This window comes from Pomacea canaliculata, linkage group LG14 (assembly GCF_003073045.1).
Source record: "Pomacea canaliculata isolate SZHN2017 linkage group LG14, ASM307304v1, whole genome shotgun sequence".
NCBI classification, from domain to species: Eukaryota; Metazoa; Mollusca; class Gastropoda; order Architaenioglossa; family Ampullariidae; genus Pomacea; species Pomacea canaliculata.
In genome coordinates, this window is record NC_037603.1 from 8,066,855 (window position 1) to 8,094,029 (window position 27,175).

Here is a 27,175-nt window from a genome sequence, read left to right on the forward strand (position 1 = left end):
AGCCGAGTGCCGCGAGCAAAGATGCTTTTTGTGCCCCCCGTCTTTTCTGGCACGAATCCCTGCAAATTGCTGCTATCCTTCATAACCGTGTGATGAAAACCCACAGAAAAAGTCTGGCGAGGGGAGAGGGGGTGGGCGGGGAAATCCTTAGTCACGTCGAAATGTTTTCTCGGGCCGGCCAGCGGTCCGGTCGTCTTCGCCTTCTTGCTGACGTAGCTAGGTGGCAGAGGTCGCGCCCCCGGGGCCTGATTTACTGGGGGGCGGGTGCAACATTTTACCCACTCTCCTCACATGTCAAAGCGCGCCCCCACGGTGCAGCCGTTGTCGAAGGGTCGTTGGCGTTTGTCACGGCGTGGCTGGAGCGATGTATTCCGTTTTGATGTCTCTAATTTCGAGGTCGCTCCGATTGTGGAAGGGAGTGCGGCCTTTCTAATAACCCTCCTCGTAATACCAGGCCCTGGCATGTCACAGCAAGGGGAGGTCATCAAGAAGACGAGACGATGTGGAGTGGTGGCGAAGGGGAATTACCAGGAGGGTGGGATGGGGAAGGTGGAGGGAGGGGAGGAGAGGGGATGCTGAACGCTTTTCTGAGAAGCACGCGGCCGCCAGAGACCGTTGAGGTGATGCTGGGATATCCCACCATTTGTAAACTTTAAATGTTTACAAAAAAAATTAAATATGGTAAACAAAATTATTTTTAAATAAATGAAGTGAGTTAAAGAGGTCGAGTTATAAATGATAAGTTTAAAACTTTGTTTTTGCTTTTCTACAATCAAAGCAAATTTATTCTATCGTCTATCCGGTTCGGTCTGTACGAGAGTGAGATAAACCGTCATGCGTTGTGCTTGAAAAAAAGGCTGAAGAAAAAAATCATGGTGTTAAAGGCCTGATTGCAAATTTAATTAAAGAGAAATAAATTGGCTAAAGCGTGAGTGTGCAGTGGATTTTTTGTGGAAAATGTTATTTCCCTTTCCTGTGAGCGTGTTATCTCCTCGGTTATCAGCTTCAACTGCGGTGCAATCATGTTGCTGACAATGTCAAGTAGAAAACGCGGGGACAATTAGTCCCTCACCTTCCATTTTCTTACATGGAGGTGATAGATGGACCCTGGCAGGTTCCCTGACCTCCACAGTAGGGAGCTGAGGAGACAGTTGCCATGAAGTGCAGTGGCGTCATCAGCCCTCTGTCAGTAACGATGTTTGCCCACATCTTGCCCATGTCCTCCCAGCGTTCGCTGGCCGGCCATTGTGACTGTCAAAGGGAGGTTATTGATCTCCGCGGGTTGCTGCCCTTGATTGTGCCGCGCAACATCGTAACGAAGATGATAAAGGGATGTTCATGGCGACCTTTCCTCTCGACAACCTTTCGTTGCGAAAGGCAGAAGGGTGGCGAGCGAGAGGCGAGAGAGAGAGAGGGAAAGAAAGAGAGATGCATTTCAAGGAGAGTGATTTATCAGAAAGCAACTAACTTCGATTTCATAAATCGGCCTTGTTGAGAGCAGGGGCAAGTGTGGCAAGCCAAGGAGTTCGCTTGCCAGGGCTAAATCATCGCCCCTTTCTATTCTCGTAGTCTATCGCCTGTGATCTCGCTTAGACGAGATTTCATTCAAACGGGTGAACATGATTGCGTGTTATTAACCCTAGTGTGGACAAAATAAATAACACTGATGTGGGAGCGGCGTGCGGGTCATGACTGTGTTTTAGAGTGTGTCATTGCCTCCCTGGGATTAATAGCTCTGCCACTCGTGTGTCGACCCTCCGCTCCCCCCTGCTTTAGGGAATTAAACTTTCCCCAATATTAACAACTTCCCAGCATGAGATTCTGATTTCAGGCACAAAATTAAGTCGGTAAGACCTTGGAAACTTCTCTTTCTTTTTATTTTCTTTTTTCCTTTTCTTCTTTCTTCATTTGAGTACTTTTGTTATCACCTTTGTATTCTCATTTGAATACCTTTGTCGTCCCCCTGTTACATACCCTTGTAATCTCCTTTAAATCAGAGTAGTTCATCTGCTAATTAGTCACAAGAACAGCCCAGCAAAGAGGACCGCGAACTGCGAGACTTCCATCCAGCATTTGTAGGTGAGACTATGCACCTGTAAACAATTAAAAGGTCATCTAAGTACAAAATTAATTTCAATTACCACACGAGCACAGTCGATAGGTGTAGAGTGCTGTAATGTTGTTAATAGTATTTTGTATTAAATAGAATGTGTAGCAGTTTGTAGGTAGTGTGTTCAGTAGTGTGTTCAGCAGTTAGTAGTGTGTTCAGTCGTGTGTATAGTAACATGTTCAGTAGTGTGTTCAGTAGTGTGTTCAGCAGTTAGCAGTGTGTTCAGTCGTATGTGTAGTATAGTAAGTAATGTGTTCATAGTATATTCGGAGGTAGGTAGTATGTTTACGAGGTCGGTAGCACGGGAAGTAAGGGATTAGCATGTGTTCCTCCACCTACCCGCCCTCCAGTCCATGCCAGAACTTCAAAAGGAAGCCAGGAAGGTTGGCAGGGCGGGTGGACGCCGCTATCATCTGGGCAGCGCGATACGACCGTTGCTATTTGCAGGTCTGATAACTCTTCTGCCCCGATGTCCCCCTCCCCATACCTCTTAGCCTTCCACCCGGACACACGTAGAGCTGCACGTACGTACACGTGTGAACACGCACACACACACACACAGACAAACACACGCAAAGCTGCACGCACGTACGTACACTTGCAAACACACACTCACAGACACACAGACACAAACACACACACACACAAGCAATCCCTACGTGAGTGCCATCTAGCCGCCAGTGTCAGGGATGGCCAGATACCCGGACATAAATCATCAAGAGGCGAACAGACGATCCAGACCACGTGATCATGAAATGATTTACCTTCTGCGGGTGTATTCCTTGTCCACCCGACAAAGGGAACTTTACGAGTTTATAAAAGCGTCATACTGCATCATCCCTCAGGTGCAAACATCATAAGTCACAAGCCACGGGGTAACTGCAAAAATGATTTGAATTTGTTTTTTAAAGAGAGAAAATGTCAGGTAAACTGGAAACATGATGACTAACCGCAGTCGAGAGAACTAAACAACACACTGTAACCTTTGTGTACTGGAGGTCAGTGTCAAAACATCGACACCATACAAACTTTAACAAATGATATAAACAGTTATTCACCGCAGATGGCGAAGAATAAATAAAAAATAAAAACAAAAAATCGGAATACTTGAGGGAATGATAAAAGGCGCTAAACTTGAAGAGGAGAGAATAGTTCTCAGCTTGCTCCATATTTCGGAGATAGCTACAACAACACCACACCTTGTTCCCCAACATGAATTTGATATGACTTCGTGACAGGTGTATCGCAGGACTGAAGGGTGTCTCCATCCTTTAAACAAATTTTGACGAGAGTTTTTTTAAAGCTGAATGAAATCCCCCCACACCCCACCACACCACCACCACCACCACCACCACCACCACTTGCAGGTAAAAACCTCAATTTCCCTGGGATGAGTTTTTTGGGCGGACTGGGGTTTGTGACAGCACCCCATGCTGTGCCTGGTGAGGTGAGTCCTTCTCGCATGTCGGGTGGCGGTGGGGGGTGTTAAATTTGCTCCCCTGGCAGGAGGTGCACGCCACCTAGCGGCCATCTATCGCAGGAGCATCGAAGCGCACGGTGGGCCAGTCAGACAAGGATTAAAATCGCATCTGCGGGATCTCTCACCCATCCACTATCAAGCGAATTTCCACTTCCTACCCCTCTGCGCCGCACGGGTAGATCGCGAGGGGTGTGGTAGCGACTGTGAACAGCGCTCACCTGGCGCAGGTACCCACGGAGACTTACTCCTACTTCACTGATTCGATTAATGGGCTGTGTCTTTAAACGGTCCGTCAGGACCACGTGAGTCTGGGCGTAAGATAATAGTCGGGTGTGTGTAATCATGAATAATTATCTCTCCTGGTCTCGCTGGTGGAATTCAATGGCTGCGTGCGTCCTTGCAGTGTCAGCAGTCTCTGGGATATGACATCCCCCCCTCCAAACCTTTAGTTTTCCTCCTCATAACCGCCGCTTGTTGAGGACCTGAGTCGCATTCACTAAACCCATTCGCACCCCTCCTCCCCCGCCCCACCGGCTCTCACACTTTGTCAGACGCCATCTTGAGTGCTTGTCTGACTCCCTGCTTGTCGTCCCTTCAGCGAGAAATTTACAGATGTTTTAAGAGGATTATCGTTTATAGTTTTATTTTTAATTTTGTTTGTTTTGTTAGATTGACATTTATTCCAAGAAATAGGAGGGTGAGTAGGGACAAGACGACCATCGGGTGATGACAAAATGCAATCAAAAGGTGATTTTTTTGTGGGTGAGAAGACGATTAATAAATAATCTTAAGCTTAATCCCTGAAACAATACCAGTGATACAGGTGTTTAGCAGAGCGTGTCTGTGAGCTTGTAAGTGTGTACGTGTGTCTGCGTCTGTCTGTGTGTACGTGTGCCATGCGTATACGAGCGTGTGTATGTACATATGCCTGTCTACATTTATCTGTACGTGTGTGTGTGTGTGCATAGATGTATTGAGTCTACATTCATTTTACAATATTTGTTTGCATGTCTGCTTCAATTTTCAAACATTGTTTATTTGTTCATTCATGCTTCTTTCTCTGTCTCTTTCTTCTCCTTTTTTAATCCATTTTCTGTATCTCCATTTGTCTTAAGTCTGTCAGGCCGGGTGTCTAGTTGCACTCTTTCAACTCTCTCTCTCTCTGTCGTGCTGTCTGCAGTACGCATGGGCCAGAGGGGATCGGGTGGCAGAGCCCTCGTCACTGCGAGTAATCGAAGATGTCTACCTCCACACCTGCCACCTGGCTTAAATGATGACAAATGGAGTCTGTGCAACGGCGTGTTTACACGGCGAAGCCTGAGATAAAGAAAATTATGAGTTATACCATAGTGTTATCGAAACCCGACACCCCGATCGAGACCAGCAGCGGTGGGTGGGGAGGAGATATGTCAGGGTAGATGCTAGCGATGACTGTCCCTGCATGCATCGCGCATGACGACGGCAGCAACAGGAAGTTGCGACACTGCTGTCCGTTGGGTGGACTGACCGACACTCGCATCCAGTCACGTGTGACCACCCAGACGACAGGACGGGGAGACTGAGATAGAGGTTGTGAGGTCACCCAGCGTCACTGTCTACCACTCACACATACAGCGCCAGGGTGTTAATTAGCACCTCACCCACCTCACCCACCTTACCCACCTAACCCACCTCTCCCCACCTCACCCACCTCACTCACCCACTCACCCACCTCACCCACCTTACCACCTAACCCCACCTCTCCCCACCTCACCCACCTCACTCACCCCACCTCACCACCCCACAAACCTTCGGCCAACAGCTGCTCGCCTCCCTTGGCTGAGTGACTGCGTAACTGTGACATCGACAGACTGTGGCGGGTAGACATCAAAGTGCCGACTGATAGGCTTGAGTCGCTGCAATCGATGTCTACATAGTCGGTCATGCTAACCTTGTTATTGTGCATCGTGATGCTGCTAATACTGCCTGCTAATACTACCTGCTAATACTACCTGCTAATACTACCTGCTAGTACTGCCTGCTAATACTACCTGCTAGTACTGCCTGCTAATACTACCTGCTAATACTGCCTGCTAATACTACCTGCTAATACTACCTGCTAATACTACCTGCTAATACTACCTGCTAGTACTGCCTGCTAATACCTGCTATACTGCCTGCTAATACTACCTGCTAATACTGCTGCTAATACTGCCTGCTAATACTACCTGCTAATACTACCTGCTGCTAATACTACCTGCTAATACTACCTGCTAATACTACTGCTAGTACTGCCTGCTAATACTACCTGCTACCTGCTAATACTACCTGCTAATACTACTACCTGCTAATACTGCCTGCTAATACTACCTGCCTGCTAATACTACCTGCTAATACTGCCTGCTAATACTACCTGCTAATACTACCTGCTAATACTACCTGCCTGCTAATACTACCTGCTAATACTGCTGCTAATACTACCTGCTAATACTACCTGCTAATACTACCTGCTAATACTACCTGCTAATACTACCTGCTAGTACTGCCTGCTAATACTACCTGCTAGTACTGCCTGCTAATACTACCTGCTAATACTGCCTGCTAATACTGCCTGCTAATACTACCTGCTAATACTACCTGCTAATACTACCTGCTTGTACTGCCTGCTAATACTACCTGCTAATACTACCTGCTAATACTACCTGCTAATACTACCTGCTAGTACTGCCTGCTAATACTACCTGCTAATACTACCTGCTAGTACTGCCTGCTAATACTACCTGCTAATACTGCCTGCTAATACTACCTGCTAATACTACCTGCTAATACTGCCTGCTAATACTACCTGTTAATACTACCTGCTAATACTACCTGCTAATACTACCTGCTAATACTACCTGCTAGTACTGCCTGCTAATACTACCTGCTAATACTACCTGCTAATACTACCTGCTAATACTACCTGCTGTACCTCACCTGTGTGGCTGCCTGCCTTGCCTCAGTGTGTGAGTTGGTGAGACAGCATTCATCCATCCCACTCGGTGTGTACAAAGCTCGACCAAGCAAAGCGAACAAACAAGCAAACAAACAAACAACAGTAAAAAGAATCAAAAAGGCCGCATGCACGGAGATTTTTAAAAAACCGAAGAAACTCTGCTTAGAGAAGAGTACGAGTAAGAAGTTTATTTAAAGAGAAAAAAAGACATTCAACAACGAATAGCAATATTTTAATGACTGGAAAAACAGGAAAAGTGATCAACATCAAACATACAAACATATCAGCATCAACATCAAACATTCACAGCCCAGTCGATAGGGACACCAACCAAGTGATCATGTGACAACACAGTTCAAAACATATTTTCTTCCAAACAAAATATTTCATGGATAGATGATCTTGTCTATAAATGTCAAAAATTCAACAACAGCAACAACAATAGTAGTTTAATAACACAATGATTATCATCGTTTGTCGATCTCCATGTCTCAGTATCCTATGAATTCGTAAGCTCATCGAAGCGTGAATATTTCAATACACTATCAAATTGCCGATATCACACAATAAAAATAAAATTTGCATCAGTACAAAGGCAGCCATGGCCTGACAATAGTTGACTGGGAATGAGAGACAAAGGAACAGGAAGTGGAATGTCAGTCACGTGGTGTGTAGTGGACTTGCTGACAAGTGTGTTGTCACGTGTCTGTAGACATGTCAATAAGTAATCCTGGTACAGACAGGCACTCACAGGGCGGGTACTATAGCCACGGGTAGGTTTTGCTCCTGAGTAATGAATATGTAATTAATAAACAGGCTCTTCAATGTGTTTATTCACACCTGTCACTATTCACACAGCTCCCCAGTCAGCTTATTCGTCTAAACAGCATCCATGAATTGTACATTCTTGAAAGGATGACAACACAATAATATCCAGACAAGCAGCAACTTCACATCTTTCCTTGCCAAGCGTTTGATCCTGACCCCCTTTACTTGTCACAGCCATCCACCACCTGTACAGTCCTGTCACACCTGTAGGTGCGTAGAGTGTGACTAGACCTCATCACCAAAGTTACGAACACAAATTACACTTTGCACACCTCACGAGCCTCACACAAATAACAAACAAATCCATCTTCCAGAAACTGATCCACCTACAGCAATAATCACAGCGATAATCACAGCGATAATCAGTTCTTGCCCACTAATGCCAGTTCCTCTCCCCCATGATGTCAAATCACCGCAGGGTGGAAGCACTTTCCTCCTAAACCAATCACCCGTGTCTTGCGACCAGTCAGCTGACCTCCTCCATGGTGTGGTCAAGCGAGGGACAGAAGACGACAGGGAGTCGGCAGGGGCCATCAGGGGACGCTACCCACCACCAGGGGCCGCTATCAGGTGACAGGTAGACGAGGGCCCAACATAGCTTTTGAGTCGACAATTTTGTAAGGCGAGCTAAAGACAAACACGGGGGCTGTGGGTGGGGTGGCGGGGTGGAGGAGGAGGGAGCGATAAGGTACGCACCACACTTAGTGTCACAGTATATCTCCGTGTCACCAGACTCCCAGGCCCCACGGCGCCGGCCACCCGACAGTTAATGATGCACACCGCCCTGCGTCATCGGCCGGCACCACCACCTCGGATACGCATGCGTAACACTCTACCCGGGGTGGCCTCTGCTCTCGTCGCAAGCATGTCGGCTCTTGTCATTCATAAGTACAAGAAAAAAAAACCAACAACAAAACAAAACACAAAGTTTGTGTCGGAAAGAAAACTGTGGTGTTGCTTGCTGCAGGGCGTTGCAAACAGTAAACTACAAACAACTGTAAGTACAGAAGGTTAGTCCAACATCTTAGAATAAGTTTTAATCAAAAGCAACATTTTACAAAAGGTGTGAAGTAATAAACATGTATGTCTGCAGGTGTGTATGTGTATTTGTTTACTACATCAACAGATAACATCAGCTTACCTACCTGTATGAGTGTTTGCAGGTAAACAGTTTCTCATTTGTACAGACTGATGGCCACCTCAAACAGCAGCCAGTATCGGTAAAGCTCACAAAAAAGACAGAAAAGAAAAGAAAATAAACCGCTGAGAGGAATGAGTGAGTGTATGTAGGAGGGCTCGGCGACTAGTCAACATCACCTGTTGTCTGCCACTCCTGTTTGCATACAGCATTTTCTTTCATCTCTCGTCTTGCAAAGCAGCTCGCATTGTCTCTCTCTCACACAAAAGAGGAAAATAATCTGTGAAAGGACAGCGGCCATCCAAATCTTGCCGTCAGCTCGGTAATTAGTTGCGAATCCAACCTGCGGCTGCAGCGGCGACGGTGACGTGGTGGTTGTGCGGGCGATGATGTGTACCGCACTTTAACCTGTTTGTGGCCGAGCGTCGGCGCTCGATTCTCAACAAGCCAGCCTCGGTTTTTTTTTTTTTTTTTTACATTTTTTCTCTTCTTTTTTTTTTTTCAGAGAAATGACCGCGGGCGTATTTTCGCTAATAAGCAGACTTGGAGGTCCCCTTTGTCTGCGGTCCCACAACGGCATGCGACGGGCCGTTAGAGTATTTGTTCATTTCCTCCTCCCCTTCTCTGATTTTCGTACAGTGTTTGTGCAGGGAAATGCCACAGCGTGGAGAAGAGATAAGACCGTGATTCCACATTAAGTTAACTTTTGTCTCCTGCCTCTCCTCGCCGTTTTTTTCCTGCGACAATGTGGCGGCATTGTTGTCCGGCTCGGCAGCAGGATTTGACTTTAACGAGAGGCTGGTAAACTAAGCATCACACGTGACATCACATGTCCTGGCTACCCGGGCCGCCGCTACCCTCGTTACACCATCTTTCTCCTCTTTTCTTTCTTTATTTTGTGCTGTTCACTTTATTTATTTTCCCCAGTCTTGTGTGTCTTCTCGTCTTGTAGTCCCCCATCCCCACGACTTGTATCTGTGAAGATGTGTCAGATATTTTCTCTCTAAACTTTTACATTTTCTTTCTACTTCAGTTACAAGTATTTCTTTTTTACAAATTACTGGTCTCTTAATTAGACTCCCCCCCCACACACACACACACACCAAACACACACACACCACCACCGCGACCACCACCAGTAAGTTACCCAGGCGTCAGTCTATCCTTTTTCATCCGTCAATCACTCTCTCTTTTCATCACTCGTTCATTTGGTTGAATTGTTCGTTCCTTAGTCGGCTGAGACTGTTAGGTGTCGCTTCTCTCTCTCTCTCTAACATTCTCTAGCTCTCTCCCCCCGCCTCTCTGAGTACGAGTTGTCTACCCCTGAATACCAGCACTCCAGTCCGCACACTCCTCCCTAAAGGACAGAGGAGCTTCCTGAAGTGTCGTGGACCTCGAGGACAACAACCTGCTGCCTCACCTCTCTAGGGAAGCCTGCCACTTAGTGGTCTCGGACACACCGGACACAAGTCCTCATCATCGTCCTCCCTAATGGACTGGGGACTCGGGTCACGTGACCCAGCACTGGTGTGACAGACCCTCACGGACCTATGGTGTGATGGAAACTGGATTGTAAATAAACACACTCTCTTTCAACTTACATTGTTTGCTGAAACCCTTTGAAAACGAAATGTGTATTTCATTCATAATTGGAATGAATAATGAAATAAATGAATCAATAAATATTTTACATTGATTTGTCGGCACGTGTGACATTGTCGGCCATTCATTCATAATTCATCCCCTGACTGGTGACAGTTGATGAACGGTAATGTCAGTCCGCCAGTACTGGTCGGCGGACACGTGGAAAGCTTTGACCTCTCCCAGGTAATACTGAGTCACGTGACTAAAGCAGATCAGATCATTGGTTTCACTCTCCCTGTAAGACGTTTGTATACACACGGTCTCCTCCACCCCTTTACCTTACATGTCACAACTGTCTGTGGAGTCAGATACCCGTTCTCACAACTGTCTGTGGAGTCAGATACCCGTTCTCACAGCTGTCTGTGGAGTCAGATACCCGTTCTCACAGCTGGCTCGACTGGGGAAAAGTCGCTGTGCCACACGGGTATTGAACCGACTTGCTCCCGGTTTGAAGACAACAATCTTCTAGTATCTGGCATTCCTCTTCTTTGGAAACAGCGGAGAAAATGAAAGGTAACTCTAAAAGGCTTTTAGTCTATTTTAATAAGAAGTATTGACACAGAACACATGTTTTTCTGGTCTTATTATTGATTTGTTAATTAATTTGCTCGTGCCTGTGTGTCGTGTGTGTGTAGCCACCTTGTGAGCTCCTCCATCAGATGTAGGGGGGACAGTGAAAGCTTTCCACTGAATGGCCCACGAACGCTTTTAAACACAGAGAGTGACTTCCAAAAGAAACACAAAACTTGACTGTGTCGTAGTATTAAGTCTCAAGAAAAGACAAAATAAAATAATAAATGAAGTAAGTATGTCATGCCATGTGACTCATGCAATCACGAGTAACCTCAAGTAAACACTAACATTACAATCTTGGGGATGTTTCCTCCACAAACCTCTGACGACCCAATTTTTTTTCCTAAGAGGTTGTCGTCCTGGAAAAGCCTTTGAGGAGAAGCGCACGATGAGTGTCACGTGGCTTTCTTCTCGTCCTACTTGAAACAAATTGCAGGTACCCGCGCCCCCCGAACCTCCGGCCCGACGGTGGCGACCCCCTGCCACGTAGATGACCTCCAGGGTCACTAACTCCTCCCTTCCTCGCCTCGGTGGCGAAGGGCCCGGGCCGGGTGCTGAAGGGGGAGAAGGAGATGGCGAGAGTGGGCAGAGAATGGCGAGTATTGACGGCCTCCAAACGGATGTGAAAGGTTCCACTATGCTCTTCACATCTTCAAGTGGAGCTGAGCGCCGAGCTGCTGTGGGAGTTTCTGTGCCGGAGAACAATTTAATTTCAACCTGCGTGCAGTCTTTTCTTCCCTTCTTCCATCTTCCTTATTCTCCGTCTTCCAGTTTATTTTTTACACAAGGAATTTGATGTGTCGCGCTGGCTAATAAGTGAATCCAGGTGAGCGAAGAACGTTCGCGTGTGCTTTTTAATTGCGTCCCCTTTTCATAGAGGGCGCTTTTTTCCCACACTTGCCTCCGTCGCCCTTTTCTGTCTTTCCTCTCCGGCCATTCAGCCCCGTGCAGGCTTCTCGGCTCACCCGCCACGCCCATCGCTACCCTGTTGGCATCTTGTGCCCCCGAGGAAGCAGTTTGTTTTATTTTAGTTTTCATCGCCGATGCTCCCCACCCGACCCACCCGTCGTGTAGTCATGCGTGGAGCCCGCGACTCGTCATTGGTGCCGCCCTCCTGCCTTCCTGCCCCTCACTGAGGTCTCATGCCCCCCCGCGCGAGTTCGTCAGCCGCAAGTGAGCACGGGAAGGTTTTACTGTCCTCATGCACTTCGCGCACCCACGTGCACACACGCAGACAGACAAGCAATTACAGCGGAACCTACATTAGCTTTTCTATGCATTTGTTATTTATTTACATACGTGCCTTGAGTTACCCGTTCCTTCTGTGTGTCTCCGGGACAAAGGAAGATAAGGTGGAGCGATGGACAGTTGAGGACACGCACACAAACACACAAACATAAATATGAGCGAAGAAGAGGAGGCACATGCATTACAGTTACACATTAATTTGTTCGGTATCTAACGACACTTTTACCCACATCCAAGCACCAGGAAGCAATTTTCCAGATTCAGTCAGGTATTAATCTTTTGCAACTGTAATCTTTCTCTCTCTCCTCTACTCACTTCCTCTCTCACCGTCATCCATCCATCTCTCTGTTTGATCTCTCGTGTTCCTACCTGTCTGTTTATCTGTCCGTCGATCATCCCGTCTATCTGTTATTCTTTATCGTTCACACCTAATTACCCATTTCCCTCCTCCCCACCCAAGTGAAAAATCTCAGACGGAAAGAAAACAGAAATAAAAGCTTGTGTCGGTGGCAGGACGGCTCAAGGGAAGACAAGCCGAAGGCAGGCAGGAGTTACTGGTCCATGGCGAGTGGCGGCCGCTGGCTTCGACCTCCTGCGGCACCACCACAGACGCCGACGGCCTGCGAAGGATGCGACGACAACTCAAATGGCGGAGGACCAACCACGCTCCGCTGACCCTCTTGTCGTCTGCTACTTTTCCTGTCCCACGCATGCGCGCTGGCCCTCGCAGCGGCCGCCACTGGGTGGCGCTGTCGTCCCGCCATTAAGCTGTCTGCGTTAGATAATCAGTTAATATTTTCGGAATGAATGTCCCACGGGTGAGTTATGCTCACTTTGGTTTGAAGCACCATGCTGGGAGAAGCTGTCTGATAGCATCATGCTTGGTCTGCGCGCATTGTTGGTCTTGTTCGTGGGCTTGTTTTTTTTTTTTTTTCTTCTTTTTCACTTTAACAACCTCACACAAATTCATGTCTTAGATCTTTGAGCAAGGGTTGCCGGAACACCTGCCACAGTCGAGGACCATCAACATTGGAAGACCTTCACTCCACACACCTGTTGGATGTAACTGAAGTTAAAGTGTGCATGATGCACAATTACCTGACTGGATGATAACGATCTGTGTCTCCACTCTCCCCACCCCCCGTCTGTCATACCAGTGACATGACATGGCAGACAGTCACTGTTTGGTCAAAATAATGTTGTCAGCTGTCAGGTGATAGGGCTTGCTGCTGGGACCTCCTCGTACTACATTGTCACCATCTTCATTGAGGTGAGGAGTTCGTGGACCCCATGATGAAGGAGTCTTATAACGCGCAAAATCCGAATCCTTGAGAAACAGTGACAGCATGCCATCTACAGGAGGAGATGTTCAGAAGGAAAGAGCGGGGAACCAAGAGAAATGTTACCGGAGACGACAGATGAAAGGAGAAACTGTCGGTGCTTTGCAACCTGAGCAAACAATTATTTTCGAATGACTTGCTTCACCACAAGAGACTAATCATGAAATTTGATCGAATGTACATTTTACAAAGAGGGAAGAACGTGTTCCTCACGACGATAGATATAAAGCTAGGCACGTTGCCATGGCAACACCTCTTTATTAGCACCTGCTCACAGGTGGCTGCCATCTATGATGTCAAAACTTAGAATTTAAATAAAATAATCTTAATATCATAATGCACTTTTGCAAAAAAAAATGCAATAGCTATCATTTTAAAAAGTTTTACCAGTTGGCTGTAATGATAGAAGACAGACACAACAACGTACAAACACACAACACAGTCATGATGGCCAGTACGAGGATGGACATCTTAAGGGAGGGAAAGTGTCACGAAAAGCCCCAGTTCCATGCCCTCGTTTGTAAAATTGACCTGCAACGAACACCCAGGGTGTGACACCAAGTGGTGTGTCTGTAATGTAGACCTCGGTGAAATGCTGTTACAAGTGTTACATGAGTGTTACATGAGTGTGTTTCATCGTGTCCCTTCTAAAGTTCGGGAAGCTGCAGCAGCCCGCTCTGGACATCCACACAAACAATGTTTTGTTGGCGTCACGTGACAGCGCACGTGCTCCGCCCTCGTGACTGACCACCGAGTGTGACACACGGCACAGGTGATGTAACCACACAAAGCATCCACCCGAAGGTTTGTGCCGCAGCTGTAAATAATTCACCTGCACCATGGCGGGCCTTACTTCACTGTGTGGAGCAGCGGGGGGAGGTGATGGGGAGGGGATGGGGAGGTGACGGGGGGGTGATTGCGAGGGAGCAGGGGCAAGGCTGGGCCTTGCAGTGTCAGGCGGAAGTTTCCCTCTCTGTCTCGTGTTACCAGGCGGAGGACTACAAGCATCAGGAGTGATTGGTCCTCACACAGGGATTATGTCAGCGCCAAGCACCACGCGCATTAAGCACGGCGCACGCGCAGATGACTGCGCAGTTGTTTGAACACAAGTGTGTGGTGAAGCAGAATGGAAACACAGTTGTCACGGAGAGGTCAATCCACAGAGCGGTCAGAGGGAAGAGAGAGAGAGAAAAGAGAAAGAATAGTAAATCGGAACATGAAACTTTAGAGAGAGGAGTATTTTAGTCGACTCAGCCCCAGGATACTTTCACTGACAACAGCTTCTGTCACTGCGCAATCAACCACCGAGAAGATAAAAACAACGAACAGGAAAACACAAACATACAAAGAAGGAAGGAAAGAAAGAGAGGAAGAGATAACAAGACTCCGGAAAAAGGGGCTCTAAAAATAGACCCAGGAAATAGGTCAAGAGTTGGAATACAAAGACAAAAATATTTTATTCCTCTAACAAGTCCACCTCCACCCTCCCACACCCCTCCTCCCCATACCGGTGCTGGTGTGGCGGGGAGCAGGAGGAGACGCAGGCTGATAACATTTGCTGCAATTTGCAGACACGTGAGACGAGTGCCTCCCTGGCCCTCCCAATTCATCAACTAGTCTATGTGCGGCAGGCAGGCCTGGCATCAAATCGAAGTTTTTGACGAAAGGAACAAGAAGAGCAGCGGAGGGACGGGGGGGGGGGGGGGCCTCCTCTAACGGTCCGCCGACAGCTTCGCTCCCTTGGCTTCTCCATGTCCATCAGGCCTGACCCTGTTTCCTCCTCATAATTGACGAACGTCCTCCTTGTCCAAACTGCTTTTTAGGCATGGCGGAGCCTGAAGCAGGGAGGCGGAGGGAGGAAACTCGCTGGCAACGAGATTGATGAGCTCTGTGGTGAAGACTTGCACTCCCACCCTTCCACCCGACATCAGCAGGAGGTAGCGGGTAGTCCCATGTCGTGTAAGCCACTCAGCTTTCTCTGTCAGCCTGTCAACCAGTCCGCCTTCCACTTCTTCTTTTCCTCGTTGTCATCATCATCGTCACCATCATCAGGCCGATGACTATGCTGACTATGACGGCCATGATCAGCTGCTGGAGAAGAAAATAAAGAACCCACAGCCACCGCACCCTGACACTAACCCTGTTGTTGCGATGTATCGTCACGATGCCACCCACCCCACTCTCTACCCACCCAGCGTCTTAAGCAGCGCCGGGTATGTCTGTGTGAGCGCACCCTGCACACAACACCTCCGAGGTCGTATATACCTTGAGCTTAGACTCTCTCCGCGACCCTTTCATGTCTGCCTCCTGCACGCCGACAGGGGGCGCGGTGCGAATGTCTAATTGTAGGTGGATCCTTCCCTTGTCTCTCCCTGGCTCCTGTTACCCGGCCACCCGTGACAAGACTTGGCAAGCGATGGCACGATGTCTTTGATAGAGACGAACTGTCCGCCGTCTCTCAACAGGTGTCACGTTTCCTCCCAGCTGCGACCTGATCTGACTTCTTTTCTACCTCATTAATTAATTTCATCCGGAATGTCAATGAGTCCAGGTAAGGCTCAGGTAATGAAATGATTACCTGCTCCTCCGAGTGTGTGCACGTGTCCGTCGCTTATGAGCGTGAACAAACGAGTTCGCCAAATCTGATAATATTTCAGGATTTGTTGTTGTTGTTGGTGGTGCTGTTGTTCATTCGCCAAACAACACACGAAAAAAAGAAGCCGTGATACAAGGAGAATTACTAAAGTGTAAACCTCAGTCTCTCTGTGTTTGTAGGAAGTGCGGGGGAAGACAACACTCACGACAACGCCGGGTATGATGACTGGGTCACCGCCATCAGGCAAATAAAGGGGTGGGTGGGTGTGTGAGGACAGGAAACTCCTTTCACACCACGTGACCTCATCTAGCCAACGAGGCGTGCTGATCGCTGCCTGGTATAGTCTTTATGCGAAACCTGATACTTTTCGTGCACCCGTGTTTATGTTTGATACCCGAGCCAGACCTCCATCTCAACTGCGTCACACCAGCGGCTGACGGCGCGCATGCAATGGCAATGAAAACACTTCTCAGCAGGCCTCGTGCGCAGGTGCGCGTCATCTCGGGACTCGGGTACGACGCCTGCACACACCCTGGCTTCCTGCAGTACCCGGCTGTAAAATGTCCAATGAAGTGGTGGTTAAACGGTCCAGCGGGTATCACAGAGAGGATTGCAAGGTACTGGGTCCTGGGTTCAAGTCTGCGATGTAGATACAAGGTAGCCTCTCTGTGGCTTGTTCCTGGTTGCCAGGACGACAGAACTGTGGGACACCTGTACGTTTGTGGTCGCAGTCACAACATTCACAATATTGACAGCAGTCACAGCAGTCACAGCAGTCACAACATTCACAGCAGTCACAGCAGTCACAACATTCACAGCAGTCACAGCAGTCACAACATTCACAGCAGTCACAACATTCACACCAGTCACAGCAGTCACAACATTCACATCCGTCACAACATTCACAGCAGTCACACAAGTCAAGGAAACATAAACAAGAGGGATACCCGGTAGCTCAGTGGTGAGTCGCTCACCCCACCAGTGAGACTCGGCATGACCGGGATCGAGCTCTCGACGGGTAGGATATGTCACCTGTACTTACACGGATAGCCATCGGGGCTTTTCTCCAATACTCGGGGTTCCTACTCCTTCGTTCTTCCTAAACGTGGGAAAAATACAACAGGTGGACGTAGTTTTCTGACAGAAATGAATAATGGCTACAGAATGGTTGACAATCAGCATGGAAGATTTCGTTCAAAAGAAAAAAGAGGGAGTTTTGCAGTTTACATTTTTACGACGAAATCCTGTCATTCTTTGTTTTTCAACAGGTGTATATTTAATTCTTCACTACGTATTGCAGTAGACTTTGTTGAGCCAGTTTTGGTCAGTCTCATCGGTAACCTAGCTTTACCCCAGCCTTACCCTCACTTATGCCAGCCTTGCTTACTCCAGCCTGACTTACCCCAGCCTTACCCCAGCCTTACCCCAGTCTTACCCCACCCTTACCCCAGCATTCCTCCCCTCACACCCACGTTGCGAGGTGCATGCTCCACGTTGTGTCATGTGACTGGCATTGCCTGCACGCGATTGGCTGGTCCATATAAGGACAATGGCAGCGATTAGGACCAGGGACACATCTGCCATCACGCAGTTAATGACCGTGTCCAGACTACAAATCGTCAGCGACTGCGGGGGAAGGCTTAGCTGGGCTGTGACAGGTGATTGCAGTGTTTCTCTCATTCGTTTGATGCTAAGCGGTGTATTTCACATTCACATCTTGAGGATCACACCTCCATTGTCTGCCATCGCCAGTTTACCTTGCCTGAAGATGATGTCTTCAATTCATAAAAAAAAGGCTGTTAGGCATCGGTCACAACCCAACAAGTAAATAAACCACACGCACACACACACGCACACACACATTACAAAACACAAGCCACAATAACAACAGAGCAAACATCGCCGACTGTCGTCTCTTCACTCAGTTGCTGCCAAGCCAGTCCAGTGAGATCACAGACCGTGCAGTCGGTGTGCAAAGTTCACCTTCCCATGAAAACACCAAAGTGACGACTGGCTGTCTCAGTCACAGGTGAAAATAACCCAGACACAACCTCCTGGTGTCTTGTAACCTGAAGTCGTCCTCACTAACAGATGATGTGACGAGCCACAGGACAGACATGATGACAGACATGATGACAAAGATGATGACAGACAGATGCCATCGTCAGTCTAGACAATACAGCAAACCTTGGGTGGCTCCTGGCTTCTCAAGTGCCTCCTGCTGCTGGTCGTGGTGGTGCTGGTGCTCGTGGTGGTGATGACGACGACGATGATGTCGATGATGATATGGCGATGAATAACATGACGACATGATGATGATTTGCAGGGTTGCGCACCAGGCCGTGCTAAATGCAGTAAAGCTGTTGCCCAGCGCGCACTGCTGACTCGTGTTCCGGTCTGTTGCACTCATGCCGGCGAGCGCCACCAGGTAGCGCAGCTTTTCATTGATGAAATGTGTTTAGTTGCTGTTTGTTGATCTTTGTTATCGATAATTCATTAGTCAAGCTAACCGCTGGGAGAGGCGCGACCTTCTGAAGAGAAAGCGTTGGTGAGTCTCGTTAAGAGCTCGCTTCATAATTCAGCTCCTTGCCGCCTGGTGGCGCTCTCGTCCGTCCGGCTGGTGGCCATCGCTGGACTTCATAGACGAAACTCTGGAGAAGTCGATGGCATAGCGTCCGATGGATACACAGAGAAGAGGTGTCCAGCACAGCAGCAGTACCGATTAATAATTTTTTTGTCTTTATCAGGAATACTTTATCAGGAATACTTTAAAGAAATAGGAGAGATGATTAAAGCCTCATAGGAGATGTCACGTGGACAGTCGCACCTGTTGCTGCGAGTCTGAGGAAGTTAAAGGGAGACAATAGAACTCAATAGCATGCAACTCTTGACCGGTAAACCACTCGTTATCACGTGACGACATCATTCATGGGCTGCCTTCTCAAAGGGAGTAAGTGGTTACACAAAGGATTCGTTCGTCGGAAATCTGGCTGTGGGCTTTTCCTCACACCCTCTAGTGTCCTCTCTTTCTGCAACAGTCGTGTAACCAACCGTTGGTGACATCAGGGTTGTGACCTCTGGTGTTGCTCGGCTTGTGTCCAGACAATGGAGGTGTAGGCAGAGTCACACTGCGCTTTTTGTCCACCTTTGTGTGCCGGAAATGTTGTTTGCAAGAAGCGGGCACTAACCTGACTCGCGGAGCCTCTCATCCAATGAATATTGCAGCAGCATCAGCAACAAGCAAGTCACAGGCCCAGGAGAGCGCAAGCATCTGCTTGTGATGGAGTGATTGGGAGGAGGAGGGGAGAGGAGAGAAAGGAGGGTGCGTCAGAGCGTGTCACTCTCCCTCCTACCTGCTGTTGCGAGAGCAGACGACAGGGAGTCAATCAATTAACGAGTGAACAACTCTTCACTAGTCCCTGTGAAAACCGTCGCTATCCAGATGGCCATCTTCCCCAATCACGCTCCGCGCCCTCGCTAAGCTCCAGCGGATGGCAGGGAGGGTCTGTGGACGGGTATGGGGGAGGTGAGGATAGCATCGACGCGTTTTAAGGTCTTATGTGTGCATTGAACCGTGACTGTTGACATCTATGTGACACAGGTAAATTAGACACCTGAATTAGACCCACGGCAGCAAAGGTATGATTTCGCAGCAGGCCGGCAGGTAATGTTCGGTGTAGAGACTCCACTCGTCCCACGGCGAACGGTCACGGGTGGACGGCGTTTACCTTAAATACACCTACGAGCAACAGATTTTTAAAAAAATCTCTTTTTTTCTATTTTTGTGTTCTTTTGTAGTCCACGTGCACTGGCTGCAAGTTGTACAATTATTTTAATGTGCTCAGACGCTGATGGCCGAGTTTCGAACAGAAATAATTGGAGAAGAGATACAAACAACACAAACAATGCGACTACACGACAAACATTCCACCTCAGGTAAACACTGGCTGACGTAGAGACCATCAGGTGAAGACGATGCTGTCCTGTCCTGTCCTGTCCTGTCCTGTCCTGTCCTCCTGTCCTGTCCCTGTCCCTGTCCTGTCCTGTCCTGTCCTGTCCTCTGTCCTGTCCTGTCCTGTCCCTGTCCTGTCCTGTCCTGTCCTGTCCTGTCCTGTCCTGTCCTGTCCTGTCCTGTCCTGCATCAGAGGACGTGAGGACTACAACACTTGTAAAGATGCACGCACTAATAAATATTGATACAGACATACAAACAAAACAGACATACGCACACACCGTAACACACATGTAGTCTCTCCCTTCAACCTCTCACACCCACGTACGCACGCACTAGAGGGAGGAGCAGGTCAGCTGACTGCGTGTTAACCAATGTTGATGGCAGCCTCCACCTCTCACCTGAGGTCAGCATTCTTGTAACGAGGTCAATCTTCACGTGAACTGTGTGACTGGAGAGAAGACAGCACCGACTACCTGGCCGCCTGTCTGCTCCGCTGCCTTCCCGTGAGTCATTGTTTGAGGACACCAGCGCGTGCGTCTCGTTACCAGGAGATGGCGTCATCGGGGAGGACATTCATTTCTGAGGACAGTCGTAAACCACTGGGCACGGGGTGCTGTCGGGTGGCTCATGTACCCTTCCAGCTAGACCCCTTGACTGCATACTGGGAAGTTGTGTGGGAGAGAGAGAGAGGGGAGGGAGAGAGAGAAAGTGGGGGAGACAACTACATGCAGTCATTTGTTTGCTTCAGCCTGTAACTTGTCTTCTCGTGTGTCAATGTTGCACTTTAGTTGCTATGTGTGTCGGTATGTCTGTCCGCGAGTGTGTCCATGCAAGATTCTCACACCTTCTCACACCCTCGTACACACACACATATATGAACACACACACATGAACACACGAACACACACACACCAAGGTGGGCGTCTTCCCTCTGTTTACCTGGTGTTCAGGTAGATCCACGTCACAATGGTGCGCGCTGAGCACTAGGGGCAGGTAACCGTAGACGCTTACAGTTTTCAGGGGAAGCAACTCTCATGATATTTCCGGCTTTTCACGTGCGTAGCAACGGCTTCCGCTCGGGTGTCATGGAGCGCAAAGAATGGAGTCAACGAAGGTTATCCCCCCTCTGTACATGTCTGTGAAAACAGTTCTCTCTCTGTCTCTCTCTCTGTCTCTCTCACAATAACTTTCTGTCACTAATCTCTAGGTACTGAGTGTTTGTTGTGTAGCTGTGTATTACTGTATCTACTGTGTAGCTGTGTATTACTGTAACTACTGTGTAGCTGTGTATTACTGTATCACTGTGTACTTTCATCTACTGTGCGGCTGGTGAACTATTCATTGACACAAACCTTTCACAACTATGACAGTTATTGTAATAACAATCCAATACTCTACAACAAATGGGGAACATCACAAAGTCGGGCTAATGACTGAAGACGGAACAGGAGATGCTTGTACAGAATCTGACTACAGTTCATACGTTGAAGGTCAGGGGGCACGACACAGTTCACTGACCACTGACCACTGGCCCTCCACTCACTGACAGTAAATATGGTGGGAGGCTAGAGGCTCCGGACTTCCAGTGCTGCTTCACAGGTAACTGTTTGTTTACTGATCGCTTGAGAAGTAAACAGCCACAATGACCGCTAGTGTCGGTACCCGAGTAGTCTACGTGGGTGTCTTAGTGACCCAGTGACCCTGGTTACAAGTCACAAGCAGACAAAACAAAGTGCAGTACGGGGCAATGATGAGGTGTGAGGGGAGAGGTCAGCGAGGGGAGGAGTGAGGGAGGTATTAAGTGTAAGAGGTGAGGATTGTGAGGTGTGACGAGAGGGTGAGCAGTAAATAGAAGGTGAGGTGTAAATGGGAGTGAGAGAGGTGAGGTTTGTGAGGTGAGAGATGAAGGAAGTGTGAAAGGTGATTGTGAGCGGTGAGAGTAGTGTAAGAGGGGAGGGTTGTGAGGGATGAGGGGAGTGTGAGAGGTGAGGTTTGTCATAGGACCCCACCTAGTCCTTGCGTGGGCGGAGTGCATGACGACTGATAACTCGTGTACTCTAGCGCGGGTCTTCCCCCTCCCTCCCCACATACAAGCAACCCCTTGTACAACACCAGCTACACATTCAGGTGTGCTGTCTTCAACAAACAAGCAAACAAACAATGCGTCATCACAAACATGACGGGTTCGGTTACTCTCTCCAAGTGTGGGATTTGGCTAAACCTCAGACCTTATCAACTCCAAATATCTAGGCCAACGCCCTGAAGGAAGGAGGGACAGAGGAGGGGGAGAGGGCCAGTCACTTTCATACACAGGTAAAACTAAGACAAATACCTGCAGAACGTTCTCGATCTACTGCGCTCTTCAAACACACGCAGCAAATGCGTAGGGAGCGACCGGGGTCACAGGTCATGGGAAAACCACACAGAATCGTGCATGCAAATCACGTGTTTGAGGAGAGAAAGGAAACAACTCGGCGACTGCGCCAAACGCTCTGGTGTTTGCACAGTCATCAAGATAATCGCACCTCGCCATCTACAGCCTTGTTTTAAGTGAGTGGCTCACTGTGCCCACAGTCACCTCACTTCATGGCGGGGGCGCTGCAGTCTTAGAGATTGATTATAAAATATTGTAGTCGATAGACAGATAGACAGACAGGTAGACAGATAGGTAGATTGATAGATAGGTGTACACACAGAGTTACCTGACAACACGGTGCGTGGTCGAACCTCAGGTAAAGGTGTGGGTGTGACGTCACCACAGGAACAGGAGTCAGAGGTCGCGGGCTCTTGTCTGCTGAATGCTGATGGACTGGATCCACCGTTTGTGTTCGTTGTCGGATGCGCAGTTGTCTGGTTGCAGTCAGGCCGAGATTTGGCAGAGATGACCCCGTCTGTCTTGCCTCCCCTTGTCTCCATGGAGCATCCCTGTGGCTGACTGGCTGCACACAGCGAGGAATTCAAGTCTACACTCGACAAGGTGCGCCTGCTTGCTCCCTCTCTACCTGCCAGCCTCTAAGATGACAGGCCATTGAGAAAAGCAGCCAAGCCCTAAACTGGCAGTTGTGAAACAGAAAATAATACTGGTCAAGTAGTTTAGCAAGTAGCTGAGTGAAGCCGGTCCTTTGTGACATCACGGAGCCTGCCATCAGAACCTGTCTGGCCGAGCAGCGGCCGTTAGTGCAGATATTTGTTCATTCTTCGCGCACTCGTGACACTCGGCAAGAGAACCCTCGCGGTAATAGACTTGCTGGCAGGAAGTGGCACTGCAAGCGCTTGTCTACGCATGCGCAAACATACAAGAACACGGAAAACATAACGACAAACACACACACGTATATACACGCATGACCTTTCACCCACACACATTCCTCCTCTCACTCACCTTCTGTGTCTCAAATCAAAGCTTCATCACATTGCTTCTCAATTGCTTTGTCACCATGCTCCACAATAATTCCAACAATAATGTTGTGTAACCCTCCCCACAGCCACATTCACTGTCTCGATGTTTCCCTTCTCTCCTGTGGATACCGTATTTTTGCAGAACTAGTAAATGGCATCGTGGCCTAGAGACAGTAAACCACTTACAGTTCACTGCCTTTATAGCCAAGACCTCGGAACCATGAGCTGATACATTGAGCAGACCAGGCTATCCCGTACTTGCGTGACTCTCCTTACTATTGGCTGCCGCAGTCACGAGGCTGTTGTCACGCTCGGCACCAGTCACGACACCTGGTGACATCTTGGTGCTTGCATGACAATGTTGTCATCTCACGTTGTCGTCTCATGTTATCATCTTTATCATGTTTGTCTGTCGCATGTCATGGCTACTTGTTGTTAAAGCTGTTGACGACGCAGGAGAGAAGAATGCGCAGTGTTTCGCGCAGCTTTCCGGTGCGGTACAGCCACTTCCGGTACGAACCTCGCGTATAATTTATTCATGGCTACCCAGCGTTCCCCGGAAAGCCGACTCCGCGAAGCGCAGGGCATTGGGCGACGGGGCGTGAAGCTGGCTGAGCGTTCACACTGCTGTGCGAGATTTGGCTGCTTATTCACACCTGCATCCACTGCCGCTCATTAATGTGAACTGCCGCCAAACACCGCTGATCTCTTGCTGTACACAGTGCACAGAAAAACACCCGAGACACCAGTGAGATGCGGGTACACACTCTCCCTCTCTTGTCGACTCCTGTGGGTACTTGACACTCATCTCGTGTCCACACTTGCTGTGTTCATTAGTAGTTCCCTCCAACACCCCACGTTATAAGCATTCAATCAATTTTACGAAACTGTTAATGAGAAATGAAATAATGAATGAAATCCGTATAAAGGGTTAAGTTAAGGTTCAGGTTAGGGTTAGGTTTGCTTAAAAAAAAAAATTTCTATTGAAATGAGCCGTATACATGATGTGAACGATGTGAGCATGTTCATACCTGGGATATCCTTGGTGTTAGTCATGCCGCTAGCTGAGGGTCTGTGAGAGTCGTTCCACCCCATGGCACCCGTCAGCGACGTCTGTGACCTGTTGAAGGCAGCCGCTGATGTAATCGAGAGGTAGAATCCTTGAAAAGCCTTCGACAGCTTACACCCTACACCACAATGAGTCCCCCTCCACCACCACCACCACCACCACCACCACCACCACCACCACCACCACCACCACCACCACCACCACCACCTTTCCCAGTTCCTGGTCAGTCGCTCGGCGGCAATACTCAAACCACATCACAAACACTTGATACCCGGAACGTTGAGCCCCCGCCTTGTCAGGGACGTGTGTTGTGTACATGTATTGTGTCAGGGACGAGAGTTGTTTCCCTTGGTCACGTGGATAGCGAGTGAGTCTGAGAGAAGTGACCGGCCAGTGTTAAAATGAAATTCTCGTGCAAACCAGACAAAAGTAGTGAGCAAAAGTTCACCCCAAGCTTGGGCTTGGAGAACAGTGTATGAGCATTCCCAACGAAACCGCCAAGTCGGATGGTCCTGCTGTACGTGTGGTTACAGGGACCGGGAATGAGTGGTTTAAGTTCCTTGCCTAGTCAAGGTAACAGATTAATTGGTGCAGAAGTTGTGAATTTTAATTGAGGATGTAAAGAGATGTGTTTCTAAATGATTTATATAAATGATTTAATTTTCTAGAGTAAATATATTTTTTCACTTGAAGTTTTGGCACAATATGTAGTAGGATATAAATTCAGTACATTAATTAACCACCGAGTTACAGGAACTTATGCTGAGAGGAACTTATGAAGAAGGAACTTATGATGAGGATTCCCAACGAAACCGCCAAGTCGGAGGGTCTTGCTGTACGTGTGGTTACAGGGACCGGGAATGAGTGGTTTGAGTTCCTGGCCTAGTCAAGGAACTTATGATGAAAGAACCTACGGGAGAGAGAGAGAGATAACCCCTGCGAGAACTTATGGTGAGAGAACTTACGGAGACCAGGAATAGTGGAGCGAGTTGCTTGCCCAGACAAGGAACGTATGAGAGAACTCCTGAGAGAACTCCTGAGAGAACCTACGGGAGAGAGAGAGATAACCTCTGCGAGAACCTAGGAGGGAGAGAACTCTGAAGGAATCCGACAGCAGAGTGAGCTGGTGAAGGATCCATTGGGAGGGTGTGTTCCCAAAGAAGCCGCCGAGACGAGGGAAGTTTTGGTGTACGAGTCGGAAGCGTCCGCGACCCTAGTGTCGTATGGTATGTGTTCTCAAGTGGAGTATGTGTTCTCTAGTGGATAGCCTCGTGTGAGCTGGCTATAGAGAGTCCGTTGGAATATGTGTTTTCATGTGTAAGACGACCTGAACACTCGCCGTGGACTGCGAGGGAGAACTGGGTTTCTATTGGAATAGGTGTTGTGTGTGTAAGTGAGTCTGTACGTTCGCCGTGGACTGTGAAGGAGCGTTCGTGCCCCAGAGATCGGACTTTTATGTCGCGGAAGAGACGTGAGTAAACCAGTAACTGTAAGTGTTAATCTTTATATACAATATCTGAGAAACTATGTGCGCTCGAGACTTATTTCCAGAGTGGCGCTTTGTATTGTTATAACACCGCGGGAATTGGACAGGCACGGTGGACTACCACCGTTGAGAGAGGACAGTGTGCCGAATGTCATGTGTATTGGATAGTTAGTGTATGTTTATGCTTTGTGGTTTTGTTAATTTGTTTTTGGGTCTACCAGACCTTTGACCCACTTTCCCCGAGAGAGAGGATAAGTAAGGGTTTTTTTTTTTTAGTAAAGAACACGAGAAGCCCATTGGCAGATCGCTGTGTTTTGTGTTGTGTGAACGCGCGTGACGTCAGTGTGTGACGTGGTCGTGACAATTGGTGACCCCGACGTGATCTGTCGTGGGTCTGTCTCGTGTTGTGATTTGTCGTGCGCAAGTTGTCCTCCTTGGAGATTACTTTTGGAGATTTATTTATTTTTTTTTCCTGATTTTGTTTGTTGTTGTGTTTTTGTGTTGTTTTGTTTTTTTTAGTTTGTTTTTTTTTTGTTGTTGTTTTGTGTCTGTGTTTGTTTATGGTTTTTATTTTGTTTTTGTTCTATCCCCGTCTCCAGCTCTACGGGTCTGCGGAGATTGTATAGTTCGCTCCAAAGAGAGGGTCTAGTCTCTTTTTTCTACTGTTGGTCTCGTCTTTCCTTCCCTGCTCTTTCCTCTGTGTACGAGCGTGTGTGCAGTAACCGGAAGTAGGCGTGGATGATATCTATCCTGTAGCTATCTGTCTTGTTGTTTTTATGAAAAAAATTTTTTTTTTCTTTTCTTTTTTTTGGGCTTTCTCTAACTCCTTTGCCGTATCATGCTTGTTTTGAACTGGTAATACTCTGAATATTCCTATGTGTACTCTGATTTTGGTTGGAATTTAAGGAAAGTTTCTCAAATTTCTTTTGAAACATTTTTTTTGGATGCAATCCTGTTTTGTGATTGATGACATGATATATGAAGCAGCTTGTATGAAATGCTCTGTTTTCCATTGATGACATGCTATAAAGAATTACTCTGTTTTCCTTTGATGACATGCGATAAGGTACTATTCTGTTATCATTGATGACATGCTGTGTAGTGTGCAAGCCGAAAGGTTTTGTAACGGATTGTGACACACTTTAAGTGAGGTTGTGGAAACCCTTATTGATACAGGTATTGATTCTGGTGATGGTAGTTACCAGGTTGACGTGCATTTTGTATTATTGATATATCGGTTGATGTGTAAGAGTGTATAGATAGGTGTTGGTGTTGATAGGAATTCCCAAGGTTTGTTTTTTTGTGTTGTAGTTTGACTCTATTTAGTGGGATATA

At 48.0% G+C, this 27,175-nt stretch overlaps 1 protein-coding gene and 1 long non-coding RNA gene across 3 annotated transcripts; one reads left to right on the top strand and one right to left on the bottom strand.

The window, feature by feature from the left end:
- Positions 1-2,308: 2,308 nt before the first annotated feature.
- LOC112555360 lies at positions 2,309-24,672 on the bottom strand. 2 transcript variants are annotated; one of them, XM_025223725.1, is made up of 4 exons: positions 24,626-24,672; positions 24,317-24,405; positions 22,589-22,825; positions 2,309-2,989 (listed from the first exon to the last, which is right to left on the bottom strand). In XM_025223725.1, exons 1-4 carry the CDS (start codon positions 24,670-24,672, stop codon positions 2,952-2,954), a joined length of 411 nt encoding a protein of 136 aa, XP_025079510.1. In that variant the 3' UTR covers positions 2,309-2,951. The 2 variants fall into 2 exon arrangements, 1 of the variants encoding a protein (XP_025079510.1); XR_003097453.1 differs by lacking the exon at positions 24,626-24,672 and having other exon boundaries at positions 22,614-22,825; positions 24,317-24,527.
- A 119-nt stretch (positions 24,673-24,791) lies between these two features.
- On the top strand, positions 24,792-26,626 carry LOC112555361. Its single transcript, XR_003097454.1, has 2 exons — positions 24,792-24,927; positions 25,108-26,626. It is a non-coding gene; the product is annotated as an uncharacterized LOC112555361 (long non-coding RNA).
- Positions 26,627-27,175: the final 549 nt, after the last annotated feature.